The sequence below is a fragment of the Semicossyphus pulcher genome, unplaced genomic scaffold (assembly GCF_022749685.1).
Source record: "Semicossyphus pulcher isolate SPU_LCO1_2020_fin unplaced genomic scaffold, fSemPul1.0.p SCAF_16, whole genome shotgun sequence".
Classification (NCBI taxonomy): Eukaryota; Metazoa; Chordata; class Actinopteri; order Labriformes; family Labridae; genus Semicossyphus; species Semicossyphus pulcher.
In genome coordinates, this window is record NW_027211670.1 from 3,508,345 (window position 1) to 3,526,469 (window position 18,125).

The 18,125-nt window shown below is 40.3% G+C and overlaps 1 protein-coding gene across 3 annotated transcripts in view; it reads left to right on the plus strand.

Moving 5' to 3' along the window:
• The window catches only part of spata20 (spermatogenesis associated 20), a 49,429-nt gene that overhangs the window by 17,026 nt on the left and 14,278 nt on the right, over positions 1-18,125 (plus strand). For all 3 annotated transcript variants that reach the window (XM_069665050.1, XM_069665052.1, XM_069665051.1), the window contains 3 exons: positions 3,553-3,761; positions 7,815-8,014; positions 11,231-11,311. In XM_069665050.1, coding sequence (XP_069521151.1) covers positions 3,553-3,761; positions 7,815-8,014; positions 11,231-11,311 — 490 coding nt within the window. The remainder of the gene's footprint in view (positions 1-3,552; positions 3,762-7,814; positions 8,015-11,230; positions 11,312-18,125) is intronic.

An 18,125-nucleotide genomic window follows, 5' to 3' on the forward strand; every position in this document is an offset into this window, starting at 1 on the left:
ATTCAATCATTTCATTCTAATGTTGCTGGCATCCGTCCCCGAGTGATGACAAAGCTGCCTTCCTCTGTCTAGTAGGTTTATATGGCAGACAGAGCAAAGCGTTTGATAGTTTGGGCTCACTTTACTAAATGTAACTCTGGTGCATCTTCGTGCAATATTTCTAAAAAGGTAGTTGTGTCTTAAGGGGGTAACACCAGCAACCTCACAAAAAGCATACATTTTCAACATTCTGTAAATCTGAAGAAGTGCAGCATGTTTGACTGCTTTAGCAAAGCGGCTAATGCTCAACTCTGTTGCTAGCGTTACTGCGTGTAAGTTGTCAGTGCAGCCTCCGAGTCCCGGTGACTCTGATAGCAATGCTGCAGATGGGATTAGCCAAACTAAAAATGCAGGAACAACGCATGGTTCTTAAATAAGCCTGTAGTTACTCAGTGTAATTAGCGGGATCATGTGTAGTGAGCAGGTTGTTATCTTGGAATGGAACCCCGACAGGGTGAGCAGGTCTTGTCTCACCCTGAAGGGGGTTCCTACATTATTTTAATCCATAAACAGCATCAGTCAAGCAGCCGCCAAGCTTCATCTGCAGTGGGTAACGTTAGCAGAATTCAGACACCCAAGTGATACCCATTCTCTTTCGCTAAACGAGGGAAAATGACAGGAAAAAAACGCAGAATCACAGAATTGTCTGCAAGTTTATTGTAAAAGATTTACTTTTACATTTGTTTACTTTTTGTCCGGTAGGAATGGGATGTAGAGGGTTCAAAGCATGATCAACTATCTCAGTACTGGGAGAACTGGGAGTGTGCGGAGTCTGTGAAAGGCAGTAAAGGAGATGTCAGACGAAGCAGTTAAATAATGTCAGTAGGGGGCCAAAACAAATGTAATAGTAATCCTTACTTCTATGCCGTTCCTTTTTCGGATGTAATGTTGGCAGCAGGAATAGTTGGATTTGGATGGCAGTGAGATAGCAGGGAGGGGGGTGCTTCTCAAAAGCCAGAGCTAACTGTTGAGCCTCCCCGAGATGACGTGGGCCTCACTTGAAGTTTAAGTTGTGAGGGCCATTAGAAGCCATGTGGTATGGTAGGTAGTATCGGCCTTGTCACCTGGAGCTCTGCATGACAGCCAGAAAACTTTTTTTGTATTGCTTATTATTGTTACTGTTACTGTATTTACTGTTAATGATAACTGTTGTTACTGTAGGGAGATGACTGTAACCCTTAACCCCAGTTACAACCCCCCTTCCAGAGGCACATTTTCAGACACCCTTATAATGACATGTCTTTATATTTTACACCAAATAATGGAGAGTAGTATTGATAAGAGTATCAGTCAGTATTGATAAGCTGTATCGGTATCCTGGATGGTAATGATACGATCCCTAGTGAGAAGAGACCATATTTGTATGAGAGAGAGGAGCTAGAGAGGAGCAAGTGGTGGGCAAACGTTAAGTTATCAAGTGATGCCCAATGCAACATCTTTGCTAGCTGAGGGAATACCTACCAGAGCTTGCCCACCGACCAGCCAATCAAAGTGCACCCCGTATGATTTTAATGGGAAAGTTATATTCACTTTGGTCCCCCGTCAGTTTGTATGAATGGGGAAATGAGATACAGGGACCACAACAGTTTGTTTTTGACTGAACATGTTGTTTTCACAGTGAAGTTGTACATTTCAGTATCAACCCCTCTGGGAATAGACCTATTAGCTTTTTGAGCCAGCCTAAAGTGGCCCTGCCTTCAGCATTGGCTTCATTTTTCAGTCCAAGAGGTTGTCGCTTGGTCCTTGGAGATGTTTGTTATAACTTTCAGTAAAGCGATGCACCAACAGAAAGAAGAAGACAACATTTAACAATGGTAGGAAATAAAGGGATCTGATTTGGATTTTAAAGGTCTCTAGACTGTCACAGGAAAACAAACACTGAAAACATTCCTTGATTGTCAAACACAAAAATATCTTTGCCTGTTTTCCTGTTTCTCTCTCTCTGTGTCCCATCTTTCTCTCTCTTGCACACCACTACCATAATTTTTTTGTGGCATTATTATGTGTTTTGTCATGTTTAATGGTACAGCGTAATAGTTCAACAGTGAATTCTGCGGCAAGAGCAAGCATATTAAATTACTGTATAACCTAAAGGTCACTTCTGTTGGAAAAATAATGGGAGTAGTATTAACATGACCCCTATTGCTTCAGTAGGTTTCTCCCAGAAAGCATTTTTCAGGGAGAAGTGAAGTAGCTAGTGTATGAGAGAATTATTATCAAGCTATTATTAATAAACTATCTCTGAGTGCTATGATACGGGAGACTGTTTTAACTTTGTTTTATGAGAAATGACTCATTTTGACTGGGGGCGGCTTTTTTGTCATTGTTTTCAGTGAGAGGGACTGCTTTTGTGCCTCGCGTTGAAAAAACTTGAACTCAAAGCAGAAAAGCGCCCGACGTAATGGCTGTTTTTTCTCATTGTCCAATGGGATGAAAGGAGAGGCCGGCCTTCTGTCAGTTTACAATATAGGTTAGGTTAAGGACAGCTAATGATTCAGTGGTTGCTAGCTGCTCTTTTTTTAACCGTAGGCTTCAACTAAAAAGGCAGAGCGGTGCGCCTCTCTGTCCTCTGTCCGCTCTGCTCTGTCTGATCGGCCCTAAAACGTCTAAAACATCCTGAAAAGGGAGTTTGCATTTACCTTTCACTGTTTTATTTTCATTTGAGTCACCAATCCCTTTAGTATTTATAACATTGTATTAAACTATTTTTGTTATTGCACTCATAGAGTTTAAATAATGATGTTCAAAACAAGAAAAATACGACATAGGTTGTGATAAACCAGAACCAGAACAGTCTTCAGTGACCCTTAGCAACCATCTTTTTTAGTGTTATTATTTGATCACCTGACTCATCCTCTACTTCCAAAGTTAGGTGGACATTTTTGGTTAATTTAACAATTATCTGATGGATTGCAATACCGTTTTGATGCAGGCATTTATGTGTCACCTTGGCTTGTCTTGCTTTGTTCTTAAATGCAGAATTGGCTCATTGCACCTTCCTGCCAACCCGTGGCTAACACTGCAGTTCTCACCAGCTGCAGTTATCACAGCTGTTTTCTGATCTCCAGCCACATGGAGGAACTAATTACAGATTGGCAGACCTAGACAATTAAGAAGGCACCACACTAAAATGACCACCACGATGATATTTATGATTTACCTGAAGCCATTTCTTTCTGTTTTATAACAGAAAAGACTTGAATGATGTTGACTAACTAGTTGGTAAGGTAAATACAGTGCTGGTAAAATCCCTAATCTTTGATAAGTTGCTCCTCAAAGCTGTTTTCCTAAGCTTTTGATGTATGAGGGAAGACTGTGATTCCTGACTTTTTCTCAAATGTTGAATACATGTTCCATTTGGATAATTACATTAAGCTGACCATATCCTGTGATATACAGTATAAAGAGGATGAACTCCTTCAACAACAGCAACTTTTAGCACTGATCTTTCAATCATTCCTGGTTTTCACCCATTTCTCGGGTGTTTGTTCCCCTTTACCCCGTGTTCTCCAGATCTCCACCTATATCTGGCTTCCTGGATGACTATGCCTTCATCATTTGTGGCTTGCTAGACCTGTATGAAGCCACGCTGCAAACGGAGTGGTTGCAGTGGGCTGAGGAGCTGCAGCTCAGGCAGGACGTGCTCTTCCTAGACGACCAGGGCGGAGGCTACTTCTGCAGCGATCCCACTGACAGCACTGTCCTGCTTCGGCTCAAAGAGGGTGAGTGATGTAGATATCATCAGTCTTGTTTCTGAAGTATGTCAGATGTTTCCAAATCCACTTTTCTATTACTATAGGTGCATACATTTACATTTATTGCCCTTCTTGTGTGTGTGTATGCTTTAGTGTTAGAAAAGGTCCAGATTAGGGTCCGCACCTTTAAATGTAGCCCCTGGCCTCAGTTTATATGTGTGTGTAAAGGGTGAATGGCATGGAATGTTAACATTGTCACTAATGGGGACCGAGGAGACCAAGCAGGAGAGAGGTAAGAGGCCATCGCTAACAGCTAAGCTTAAGTACACTAACTAGCAGAACTGAGTAGTGTGTAAACGACCAGATTAGTGAGCAAGTCGCTACAAGGAGGAGAGAGCTGTCAACGCTTTAGCAGAACAATGTAAAGGTTAATGTACAGTGGATATTTAGCTGCTTTTATGAAAAACAACACATACAAGCACTCATGCCTGTGACAGATGGAGCAGCTTCATGCAAATAGTTTGGGTGGAAGCAATGTAACAGCTGGGTGGGGAAAGGTAACAAAGATAATACTTCTCCTTGTTAAGAAAGGTCATAGACGTTTTAATGTCATTCTTTGTGTGTTAGAGTTTATGTCCCTGTGCTGTCACACCTGCATCAGTATGTGTTCATCAGAAATGATGTGTGAGAGATTTGTCATCTAAAAAGATGGACTGCCCCATTGTGGTTGCAGTGCTGTGTAGGGTTGAAGCCCATTAGTGACGCTAAAGCCACCGCAGTGCGGACGCCAGTCCTGGCAGCTTCGCCTGTCACTGCAAGATGGATTACTCCACCACACTGCTACACAGCCCTGCCAGATGCCCCTGTGTGTATTTGTTGATGAGGAGTGAGATTAAAATAATATAGTGTCTGTTTGGCTACATATTATACTTTTATTTGATATGTATGGGTTGTAAACTTTCAAAAAATGACAGCCCCTCTTGTATTTGGCAAAGTGATCAGTTGTTCCAAGATGGCGCCGTGGATGGCAGCCTCTGTGCTGTGCTCACTCATATTTCATGTCCAGGTTAGGCTTGTAGTTTTTAGTTTAATATTTAATGTTTAATGCTTGTAGAGAGCGAAGTTTAACCGGAGTCAGATTCCTTGTACTGTATGTGTACATACCAGGCCAATAAAGATCATCCTGATTATAATGTAAAGTATTATTCCTGCAAATACATCTGCCCTTTCAAATCATTGAAATGAATCAAATGTAGCAAACAGGTCCAGTCTTATGCCTAACTTCCTCAACTTGCATGAAAGTTTGTGAAAATGATTAATGAATGAATCATTTGTACGTGCTACAATCTTATAACTTAACCAAAATGTATGATCCCCAAAATACGCATTGGGCACTAATTCCACTAATTATGACAACTGTGTGTGTACATTTTATTAAGGATGATATTATGCATAGGCTTATCTCATTATAATCTTGTCCACTCTGAATGACACGGGGATACTACTGGCTGTCTGCTTGCACATTCCTAAACACATTTAAAAGCTCTTTTATCACACTTTAAACTTATATTATACATATTTTATATAATAGTGTTAAATACAAATTTCTTGACATTGGTAATACTGTTTGTACTTGTTTTGTATTCCGTTTCGATGATTATAGTTGTGTAAAAAAACACCTAGACATATTCCTTTGTGTCTGTAAACCTATTTGGCAATATTCCCGATTGGGAATCTGATTCTGAATCTTACATCTTGAGTTCTTTGTCATCTCTGTTTGAAGCAGTTGGCTACTTTGCTTTGGCTTTTGCAGCTAGCAGCTGACTCACTGCCAGTTACCAAGGTGGGGCTCAAATGGTATCTTTTGTCATGTTCGTTAAGTAATGTCTCACTGACTTTCAAGAAGAGATAAAGCTTGGTTTACAAAAATCTTTTTCTCGATAAAAAGAACTTTTAAGAAATTATGAGAGGAAATACTCCTACACGTAACAGCTACCACCCTTCCACTTCCCAAGCAGGCAAAAAGCAACCAGTGAGAGTCTTTGGTTTGGTTTGTCTTCTCAAAAACGGTTGGCATCCATACATTGTTCTTCCCTGCACCTGTTATTTTATGAAACAGCATGATACAGCAGTCTCAAAAGAATCCACACAAATCCATTAAAATTCACATATAAATTCATATTTAAATGCTAAGTCGAGGATTTGCAAATTAATTTTAGGATGGGGAGTCAGAGTTTACAAGACAAGAATCAGAGTCACATGCACCATCCATTTGGGGATATGGCGCAAAGCGCACAGCAGAATAGTCTCAAAAGTTACAAATGTATTTCCATTGTAAAATGCTAAGTTGACGAGTGATGACAGTATGATATAAAAGACTAAACCTAAGGCACATCTACAGATTTTCAGATATGAATCCCTCTGTGTTATGGGTTAAAAAGATGGCATTTGTTTTCTACTACTAGAGAGGCTGTTTGAATTCCATTGTAAAGAGACCAAGGAAAGTCAATGTGTCTTTTTTTATTTCTTAAAGAATTAAATCTGTTGCTCTGAGGAACACCTTTAGAAACACAATGCTGTGGAGCAGTGGTTCTCAACTGGTCTAGCCTCAGAAACCACCAACACCTCCCTAAATGACAAATTGTGACCAAGATTTCTGAAATTTTTTCAACCACTCAAATTTCTTTAATGAAAAGTGGTGCAGTTTGACCTGAGTTTGGAACGGAACATTATACACAGTATGTCAACATCACAAAACACAACAGTATAATAGTCAACCAAAATGACCAGCAGGTGGCAGTGCATAAGAGGAAAATATTCCCTCTACAGAAATATACTAAAAAAGGTTTCAAGAATGTAACTGTAACTGTAGCTGGGATTACCCAATCAGTGAATACATAGAGTGTGAATAAACTACACCACTACTGCACACATGTCAAAGTCCTTAAAAAAAAAAGTGCGGCATAGACTATGCCAAATCTTTTTTCTTCAAGCTCCGAGACTCACTTTTGGGTCCCGACCCACCAGATGAGAACCACGGCTGTAGAGGCTACTCTGAACTGACTTTCTAGCAGCTGTCTTAGCATTGTCTTGACATCGAATATACAACTTTGCAACTTTGCCTAGCAAGGATTAGGATTATTTAATCTTGAACCCTTTGGAGCTACATTGTGTTTTAGTGCAGTGTGTGTGCGTGTGTGTGCGTGTGTGTGCGTGTGTGTGTGTGTGTGTGTGTGTGTGTGTGTGTGCGTGTGTGTGCGCGTGTGTGTGTGTGTGTGTGTGTTTCTTGGCATTCTGTCATTGCTTTGTGTGACTTTTATGAGTCTCTTTTGTCATGTTTTTTTTTGCGTGTGTTTGGTGTGTTATGTGCCACAGCTGAATAGGTATACGACCTCCTTCCATTTAAGTAGAGAGAAATGTGAAATGTGGAAAGCAGATGGACTCCCTTGCTTAATCTGTGTATTTGCAGTGTATGTAAACACACACACACACTCACACACACACACACACACACACACACACACACACACACACACACACACACACAGGCATGAGAATTATGCTGAGAAGCAGCCATGTATTGAGGTTATTGGTTATGAGGAGATCACCTCCAGGCTCTCATTGGACTAGTCATGAGGTCATCAGCGAGTCCCATCACACACATAGAGAGTCTGTATTTATACTTAACGACTTGTCATCTTTCTGTTAGTCATGCATGTTTTCTCTGACACAGAGCAATATAGCCCAAGGATACATTTTGATTTGATCGACTTGATTTCTTTTTATTATTAGAATACTTATCTTCTGTTCCAACACCTACACGGTTCCACATAAAGATCAATAGACAGCTTTTAACCAAATAACAAAACACATACTAACATACTGTTATGGTGCTGTGTTGTATCCCAGCTATCCCTTTTTAAAGTTTCACAACAATATTTTTAGGCTAACATCAGATCCAGTGAAACAAAAGCCAAAAGGTACGGACAGTTCGTTTTGGTGACCTCCAGTATACTGCCAGGCTTAGAGAGTAACTGTGTATGTAGTAACAATGTTGTATATCTTTTTTGTGTGTCTCAGATCAGGATGGAGCTGAGCCCAGTGGTAACTCAGTATCGGCTTCCAACCTCCTGCGTCTGTCCCGCTATACTGGAAGACAAGAGTGGCTCCAGAGGTCCCAACAGCTGCTGGCAGCCTTCTCTGACCGTCTGACCAGGGTTCCCATAGCACTGCCAGAGATGGTCCGGGCTCTCATGACCCAGCACTACTCACTTAAACAGGTTATTCTTACATCTATGCTTGCTCTCACTTGAATTGATGGTTACATGAGCACCAGAACGATTTACTCTGTACTCTGTGTTCACGCTTCAAGCCTTCATCCCCCTCAAGTCTCATTCAAGGTTTTTGAGTGTTCAGGGGTTCCCATACTTTATAGCCCGTGACCCCCAAAATAACGGCGCCATAGACTGGCGACCCCCACTGTCCCTGGAGGGACAAAGCATGTAACGTTGCGCACAGCTGCACACACGCGCTAACGAAGGCTTATCCCACTACAGGCATTACAACTATGCAAAGAACACAACATCCATAATATTATTTTATAGTAATTTAAGAAAGGCTAGAAGCAGAATACAAGTAATCTCCATGTATAGACTGTAGTACTAAGTGGACATTTTTTTCAGGCAGACACAGGTGATATCTGTGTGGGTCTGTGTGCATAAAGAGCAGCAGACACCTATAGAAATAAGCCCACCTCGTTCCAGCTCATACTGGCGGCTGAGCACATTCCCTCACCAAAGCCCCCAGACTTGTGTATGGACCAACAGGCCCTCATTCTCTGATGCCAGGTCGTTTCAGAGAGTAGCAAATAGCTTGATATTGTGCTTGATGTGATTTTATGTATTTAACCATTTTTATCCCAGTCTCAGGAACATATTTGAGCTGTGGGTCAAGTGTTTTTCTTGCGAGGGATTCTCTGTACACACGCCAATCATCCCAAGACTTTCCCCCTCTTTTAGTTTGTTCGCAAGTTTTGAGAAAATGTTCTCACCTGTGCACGTCCCCTCCAGCAGGGTGCAAAACTGCGTGTCCTCGTTAAGTTTGTCCGTAAAAACTATCTGACGAATACAAGCTGCTGGGCAGAGTGTGATGCATCTGTGGATTCATCTAATTGTATAGCATATATCTCCCTTTCTTCACTGTATAAGCCAGTTGACACTTGGGACATGACAGTGATGCGCTGGACAATAGTCCAGTTAGACAGCGGCACTGATCCTAGCAGGCCGGTTTATCCCCATGTATAGCCTGACTTATAGCTATAGCAGCGGGCTTGATTAAGGCTTCCCCGATTGTGTGTGTTTTTTTTGCCTGTGCAACTAAATATGCCATCTCAGATGATTCCTTCTGAGCTTTGGCTGGGATTGTGGTTTGTTTGTGTGTTTTCTTCTGGCCTTGCAACTCTCGCTCCTTTTGGCGGAAAGAATCAACTGGTTTAGCAGGAAGTAGGGGATGCTTTGTTTTCAAGTGTCTTAGCATTTTTACAGGCTTTAGGCTTTCATGTGCAAGTACCTCAGTGCATACAACTCATTGTCGATGTGGAAGTTAGTTGACAATAACACTGGATACGTTTTTCTTGATATTTTCAACACTTTGAGGAGGATGATGGATGTTCCCACAGAGGTCTCCACTGATACCAGAGGACATGCCCTTGCTAATCGTGGTGCTTGTCCGCTCTCTACCTCCGCTTGCCTCCTCTCTAGCCTCTCCGCTTGTACTTTGGTTGGTATTAACCAACGTTTCATACTGGCTTAATGCCAAATGTGCCTTCCTGCGCGTACATGTTTCTGTGTTTCCTGTGCTGCTGTAAATTGACCTGCTCCAACTGATGCTGCCGCTAATCTTAATCACCTCAGGAGTTAAGAAAAGCAGAAAACCGATGACACATTTTTTATTAGCATGGTCATATTTTAACTACTACTTTTGTATACATTTTTACAATAATGGATAAAATATGCAATTACAAATAATTTCAAATTTGTGTTTTTTGGAAGGCTTCTCAGAAAAGCGGAGAACGGACTTTTTGAAACAGCGAACATCCCCATATCGGCTTTGCTGACTGCTATCATCAAAAAGGAAACACCCAAGTGTACATACATCAGTGCATGTAAACTAGACTGCTACAGAAAGCCGTAGTGCTATGGATATGATGATATTTTTTGATTCATATATGATTTCTGCAACTTAACATTTTTCAGTGTTGGTAATAATCATATATTTATTATAAAATTATGATCAACCAAACAAAGTTTCTGTCTACTAAAATCAAAAGAAAGTTAAAACTAAGAAATTCATTTTACTGAAAACTATGAAAGGCAGAAAAAAACCCAAGAAAAAATCCTATTGTTCCTTCATGATTCATACTGCTCTTACTTCTTTTACTTTTTCTTGCCACTGAGAAATTAAATCTGCCCAATGGTTACGTAATATTATTAAACTAATGATATGAAAGACTTTTTAATGAAGGTTTAGTGGTTTTTCATACACATGTAAAAGATTTTGTTTGCAGATTTAAAAAACTAAAATATTTTTTTGTTGTTTCTCTCAGTGAACCATTGTTTTAGTGTGCACCCCTGATCCTTGATTTAACAAAAAATTGTAATCAGGAAGAACACTTTTAAAACAAAGCATTATGTAAATGATCATTTTTAATTATATAATTTCAATTTCCAATCAAACCTTTAATAACCTAATCTTTCACTCTATATTCTTTATAATGTAGGTATTTTCTGCCATGGTTGTTTTATCTTAATCAATAAATCTTCACCTATTTTCATACTGTAACTTGAGTCAGAGGCTCAGAGTACCATGATACAGTGTTTGGTTCACCTCAACTTGCAAAACAAGAATGGACCAAGAAAGTTGATCTGTGGACAGTGGCTCTATCTCAGCCTTCTGCATTCATGCAGACTTAATCTCTGGACAAAAACGCCTCTCAACATCTTTTTTCCTGTGTTTTAGTCACCATGCCCTCTAGTTAGCTGCACATCAGCATACTTTCAAAGGACAGCAGGAGTTACCCCAAAGTTTTTTTTTGGCCGCCCTATGAAAACTTTTAACATGAAGGCATGTGATGTACTATCAGAGAAGCATAGGCTGCAATATCAGGAGTAGAAACTGAGAGAGGAGGGAAGTAGTTAGCCTTCTGTCACTCAGATATGACCTGCGGGGATGAGTCAAGGCTGGAGGGCGAGGGTAACAAGCTTGAGGGTGAGGGGAGGTGAGGCAGTCCCCGAGAAAACACCTGCCTCCCTTGTTACTGCAACAAATACAGTACTGACCTCTATCACTTCCTCCCACTCGCCACTCCTTTTATGCGTCACCTTTCTCCTCCTATTTCACTCTTTTCATACTCTTCCATCTCGTTATCTCACTGTCCTCTTTCTTCTCTCTTTTCCTTTATATTTTCCCTCCACTTACCTACCTCCACTTTTTTTTAGATTGTGATCTGTGGCCAGAGGGATGCCCCAGACACCACAGGTCTTCTAGCAGCAGTCAACTCCCTCTTCCTACCACACAAGGTGAGTGTGTGCGTGTGTGTGTGTGTGTGTGTGTGTGTGTGTATTGCATATTCTTGACAATCTTGCATGTCATCAGTCCTGAAAGCAACTGTAAAAGGCAGGGTTCACATTGTAGCATATAGACATTGCATATATCCGGCATGCAGATTTACAGTCACCTTAAAAACATGCTCACACAAAAACACAGACACAAGAGTGGGACCAATCAGGAACAGTGGGTTTTCTTTAGGTCAGCCTGAGCGCCTCTTTTTTGTCTAACTTTCCGCCTTTCTCTTTTTAGGCGTTATCTAACCTTATGCCCTTTCCTAACTTTTCCTGGCTAGTGGGTCCCATTGAGACTCTGCAGTTGAAGAGATTCTTTGTGTCTTATTGTGTGAGTCTTCCTTCCAGCCCTGACACAGGCTGTTAGTTTTATATTGGACAGCTGTCAGTCTTAGTCAGACTGAAATTCATAGACAGCCAAGCCTTTCATATTTATGTTTCCTTGGGCCACATTTCTTTAGTTCAGTTATAGTAACTTTAAGTTGATTCTTGAATCTCACTCTCAAGAGTTTAAAGGGAAAATTTAGCATTTTAGGAAATGTACCTATTTAGCTTCCCGGCCATGAGTAACAGAATTTACTGTTATGTGAGAATAAAAAGATTCATAACCTCATGTCTGTCTGTTCAGTGTGAAATTTTACTTTTTATTTCCTTATTGTTCAAAATGACAAAAAGTACAGAAGCAAAATATGCCCAGTGTTGTTGCGATTTTGACTTCGGTGTCCTTTTCGACTGCCATGTGGAAGCAGTAATGCTGCAACGGCCCAAACGGTTTCCATTAGAAGAAACGGGCTGCAAATTCAGAAACAATTTAAATAAAAAACAAATGCAAAAGTCTGAAACAAATGCAACGACGGAAATGTGCTGCAAATAAAGAAAATGTGCTGCAAAAAGCCGAAAGAAATGCATTAACATCAAACATGCTGGAAATACAGAAACGATGCAAAGTCAGAACTCATAATTGAGGTGCTCCAGGCCTGTAGGGGGCGCTCAGCGTAACAGGTTTATTATTGACGGAGAGAGGAAGACGAGGCAGTGAATTTATGAATTATCAGACTTTGTAATATTAGATGCCGCTGGAGTGGAGTGTCAACTTGTTGCCTCCTAAGTAAACTGCATTTACTAATACTTTTTTTTTTCTCTTGCCACTGTTATGTGCAGAGTTGAGAAGTGAAGCCTCGGGCAGGGGCTGTTGTAACATCCAGCCATTCCAGTTCTCTGCAGTAAGACAGAGAAAGACTAAGCCAGATAGAGGCATTGTCAAAATGATCTATTATTAAGGTGCATGTCTGTTATGTACAATTATCTCTATACTTCTGTCTATTTACTGGTATTGTTTACTTCATCTAGCAATAGTTTTAAACCAACATGCTAGGTTTGGCAGATTATTATTTATAATGTAGCTTTTTTATTTGATGTTATGCGATTCCCAAACAAATGAGGCTTTATTTGTTTACGGTCCTCTCAAACTGTGACAACCTGGATTTTGCATTTTTTGGCTCAGCAGTCTACTCCCCCAGACCATCCCACATTCACACCCATTCCCATCAGTATACTCACCCATTTGTTCTCTGTTCGCGCCACCATTCAATTCTCCTGTTTATCATTCATTCATTCTGTCAGATCTAAGAGGAGCAGCAGGAGAAGAACTCACAGGCTCGCACAGGAATTCTGTTAGACACTGAATGTACAGAGGAACTGTTTTTTTTTATAATTACACAGTATTCTTTGTTTTGGTGGGGCTTCTGTTTGTGCAGCAGTCTGGACTAAAAAAAGACTCCTTTAGTCGGGTCTGTCAAAGTAACTTGACAGATCCAGACTTCCTTTTGATGAGCCTTCATATGGCTGCAGGTTGAGATTTAAGGGGAAATGTGTGAAGAGTGAAATGTGACAGAAGAGGGAGAAAGTGCGATGGACATACAGTAAGTGTGTGTGTGTGTGTGTGTGTGTTAGGGCTGGGGCGACTCGTTGCCGTAATTGACCTCATCGAATTACAGAAATAGGTCAACTTTAATAACGTGCGTTGATGCGTCGCAGAAACAAGAGGGCTGAGTTACGAGCTGGGGCACAGTAGCTATGTGCAAGTAGAAACAGATCTTATCACTCATCGCTAGGTGTCAAAGTAGGGGTAAGAACCAGGTCCGGCTCAAGGCATTAGTGATAAGGGGCGGTCTGCTAGGGCCCCTCGTTCTGGGGAGCGCTGGCTTGAGCCTCAACCTCTGCCGCTCTCTCTCTTACGTGCTCAACCACTCACCCAATTCGCACTTCAGAACACCAGTTACAACGAGAGGAGAGACGAGATGAGAGAAGACTTGAGAACGTTCCGGTTCAGTTGGGAAAAACTCAAACTCTGTCTTTTCATACAGGGAAGGCCTCTGTAGTACCTTGTCAAAAATTGTTTGATTTATGTTTTGATGGAGCACACAGTTTCATAGCAATCCTTTTGAATTTGAGGTTCAGTATTTTTCTGTTTGGGCATCTAACAAATCTGACAAATTATTATTATTATTAATATCATCACACAGTGACGTGGAAATTGGAGACTTAAAAAAAGTAATTAAAAAATCTTTAGATCGATCAATTAGTTGTTACATTTGTCAACTAATAGGGAAAAAAATTGTTAGGGGAGCCTTTGTGTGTGTCTGTGTGTGTGTGTGTGTGTGTGCGTGTGTGTGTGTCTGTGTTTGTGTCTGTTTCCAGATGTTGTGAGAACAGCTGGCCATTAGTGGAAGTAGTAACTATCTTTGCTGAGCTGAGATGTGATAATCCAGCACAACACTAACACAAACAGACACATACAAACACAAATACACTGACACATACACTACACACACACATACTGATTCATTGGGATGAGCCCTCCCAACCCTCCCAGAGGAACAGTACCAGCTTAGCAGGAACACCCTGTTTGTAATACAGTATGTCCACATTAGCATAAACCCAAATAGCAACAGGTGCAACACATACACGTTTTCCTGTAGACATGCATAGAAAAATCACACCACACACATCAACACAAGCGGTCACATGTGCATGCTCTGAACAAGTAAACAGACATTACTGGGGGGGAAAGAAATCACAAAGAAAAACATTGTGCAGAAACAATTATTCAATTAACTGATTGCTGCTGTTTGTCTGTAAGAACTTTATAAGCTGTTTGTTGACAATTTTCTAAGCCCACTCCCCCAACCTTACTGTTGCCTCACCTCTTAATTTATGTTAAGCATTCTCATACAGCAAGTATGCATATTTAATAAATGGTGGCTATAATCATCATTTGTAGCCGGCAGCTTTTGTTTTGTCTGTCTTCACCAGCAGATTGTATCAAGTGTAGCTAACTAACTGAGCTCATTTTAGCTCTGTGAGTCGGGTAAAAGTGCTTCACTAGCTGACTCTTTACTGTGGCGGACTCATATTAACATGATAATCTTTTAATGGTTGGTTGAATATACACTATAATGCTACACAAGACACAGATCTAAAAGCTAAAGCTGCAATTGCCAAGAATCCTCACTAGTGAATGGCAAAAAAACATGTAAATAAATAAACAGCATTGGTGTTGTATTGCAGTGTATGGCTAATTTGTAAAATCAGGAAAAAAGTAAGCTTATTTTTTTCTACAGCACTTCACAATTTTCCTTTTATTCACTAAAGTTTCAGATCAGTTCAGTTATCAAATATTACAGGGGAAATTATCTAAGTACAGAGTGGCAAGAGATGGAAGGATGTTAAATGAGGTGAACGTAAGAGAAGGGGAAGAGTGAGTGATGGAATTGTGCTTCACGATACAATAGGTTGCTATGAGCAGAGAACATTTAAATCCAGTTACTCCAGCCTGTTTTTCCTGGTTTGAGGCAAGTGTGTTCTAAGTGTGCTGAATGAGGTGCTCATAGCCAAACTCTTGCTAATCAAAACACACACACACACACACACACACACACACACACACATTCTGTGAACCTTTCTTAATTTAATGTTTTTATTCTTTACATTCACCATGAGACTTTTTAATTTACCCCAGCACTCAGAACTTCTGCTGCACTTTCAGCTTGTTGGAATCAATTACAGCTCTAATAGTCACACTGAAACATTGCTCTTGATTGAATTCCTTGTATAAATTCTGGATAATATTTCTATTACACATACATTTATATTGTTTACAGCTCAGTTGCGGTTTGTTGATTGAAGGGGCTTTAAAATGTTGAGAGGAGAGTTGGAATATATTAGAGTTTCAGTCATCCGAATAATTATTCTTTAAGGGACTTCCTCCCCTCCCATTCCCACACTCCTCATGCCAGTTCTATTGCCCTGTGTGTTTGTGGTTTTTCTGATCTTTCTGCCACTGGAGTCAGACTTTGTCTCTGCTTTTCTACCCTCTGTCTCCCTCGTATGGAGGTGTGAAATAACAACAATTAATTACTCTACTAGAAATGAATGGGTTTGGAAAAAGTCTTCCAGACTGCTAGTAATATAACACATGGAATTCTAATGAGGAACGGCAGGTAGTAACAGTAATAAAACTAGCCATGACTATTCAGACAGGTCAGCTCTTCTGAATCCTAAAACTACATAGATTGCTTGCTTTCAGTTTTGTAAGCAGAATTAAAAAGAGAAAGGACACAATGGCTAATGGCAAACCATTGCTATTGTGCACCATCCCCTTATGTTTCAAAAAAACAGAAGTTACACCATCCCCTTATGCTCTACAAAACACAAGTGGACTGTTAAGGCTGACGTTAGGTCTCAGTGTGTTTCTTGCTTTGGAAACGTAACCTTAACCTTTTATTTCTTGCTTCAACCAGGATTCAATTTTGATCCTAATGTTAGTTTGGACATTTGTTAACATTTCCCCCTTAGCAATAACTTCTTAATTTCAATCAAATACATCAACAGATCTAATCTCTTGTCACATGTGTGTTATTTCAATCATACAGTAGCATAAATGTTAAATGTAATTAAAATAACATAACAAACCGTGATTGTAACAACATCAGGTGTTTCCATTGTTGGATACAGTAGGCAAGGCTTGTTGGTGCTCTGCATACTGGAGTTTCTTTCCCGAATTAGAAGACATGTATGTATTTTTTGGAATACTGCATGTTTTGCTTTTGGCCAAATCGGTATGTCATTTAAATATAGTTATGTTTTGTTTTTTTCAGAAAATAGCCAAAGTGTGCTTTACTGCTGAATGGTCATGATCAAGTCAGCCAGTCGGTGATTGATTTTCAAACATTTTTCAAAGTGATTCAGAGAGCAATAAGGAACAGTGGGTTCCCAGTCATTGTTTGTTTTGCTCAATTATCCCCGTTTGTCTTTGAGAAAGAGTTGCTGTTTATTGGTGAATTGAAGGTGAAAAATCTTTATTGTTTTCCCTCTGCATTTGTTTCATGTTAGCTGGGAAGGCAGCATTAGTGAGTATACGTGTTGTTTGTAGCTGTACTAAAAATACTTAGAATGTTCATCATTCATGAACTGCATTCCACATAACATTCTTCCTGAAAAGAAATAAAACATAAAACCCCAATGTTGTTTATGGTAGCTGCGTCTTAAATAAGCAGCTGTATTTTTACTTGGGCTGCAAGGTGGTAAATAGTGTTTGTTTTTTTCTTTAGATCGACAACCACAAACATCTTTCCAGTCGTTTTTAAAAAATGGAGCGATGCCTGTGAGCTAGTGCAGGCAGGCAGCTTGAGTTGCACTGATTTCACACTTGACATGCGTCATTCTCCACAATCATCAGCCAAACACTTCCTCCCAATATAGCGGTCTATTTAAGCTGCAATATTTCTGGTCTCTACCTCTCCTCTGTCATTGCCACTGCTGCCCTGCACCAGTACTGTGCTCATACTTTCAGCCCCACCACCACACAAGCATTCACCTGAAGGCACCTGCTAGGGGGGGTTTAAGATGTTATCTCATCACGCCTCAAAGTCCTGCATGTACAATTAATCTGCGAGGAGTGATGAGGTCGGAGCCTAGACTCCAAACACAAGCAATGTGTATCACTACCGGGAGTTGTCTGACTGAAATATACTTCCCTGACTGCCCAAGACAGTTTTTTCTTTTCTCTTTTCCTGTATTGATGCTTTAAAGAACACATTCACAACAAAGGAATAGAACACATTTCAAAATATTTTTAAGGTTGTGGTAATCAAGCAAATCTTCGTGCAAAAGCTTTGACAGTGATGCAAGGTATGAATTCCTTATGATTTACATGTGTGGTCTTTTATAAGATGAATACTGTTTTACGAGGACTATAATTCTCATTGTGAATTCCCATTGATGTTAGCCTGAATGCATCTCAACAGGTCTGCTTATTAATTAGTCTTGACTGTGCCTCGCCCCCCCAAAGGTTGTCATTTGTTTCTTGTCTTTGTCACAGGATTAGACAGAGAGCAGGTAATTTTGCAGGCCCTCTCTGAAGTGCACTTAAGTGAGGAAATTGAGTGAATGTGATAGGGAAAGGGGACGGTGTCAGGGAAGGAAGTGTTAAGGAGGACCACAAGATGCTGGTGTTAGTGAAAGATGGAACAGAAAGGGCAAAAGGTAATGCAGGGATTTTGTGAGATTATAAAACAAGACTGAAGAATTCCTGGAGGGGAGATTTGTTATAGGATTGGATATACAGTATAGGATATGTGCGAAGCACACCTTTACTTTCGATCACTGCATGGATGTTTTGTACAACATAGATCCCAAAGCAAGACATTAAAACATCTATGGTAGGTAGAACTCACGACTGACTAAGGCTGATACAGGAGTTAAGTGTGGG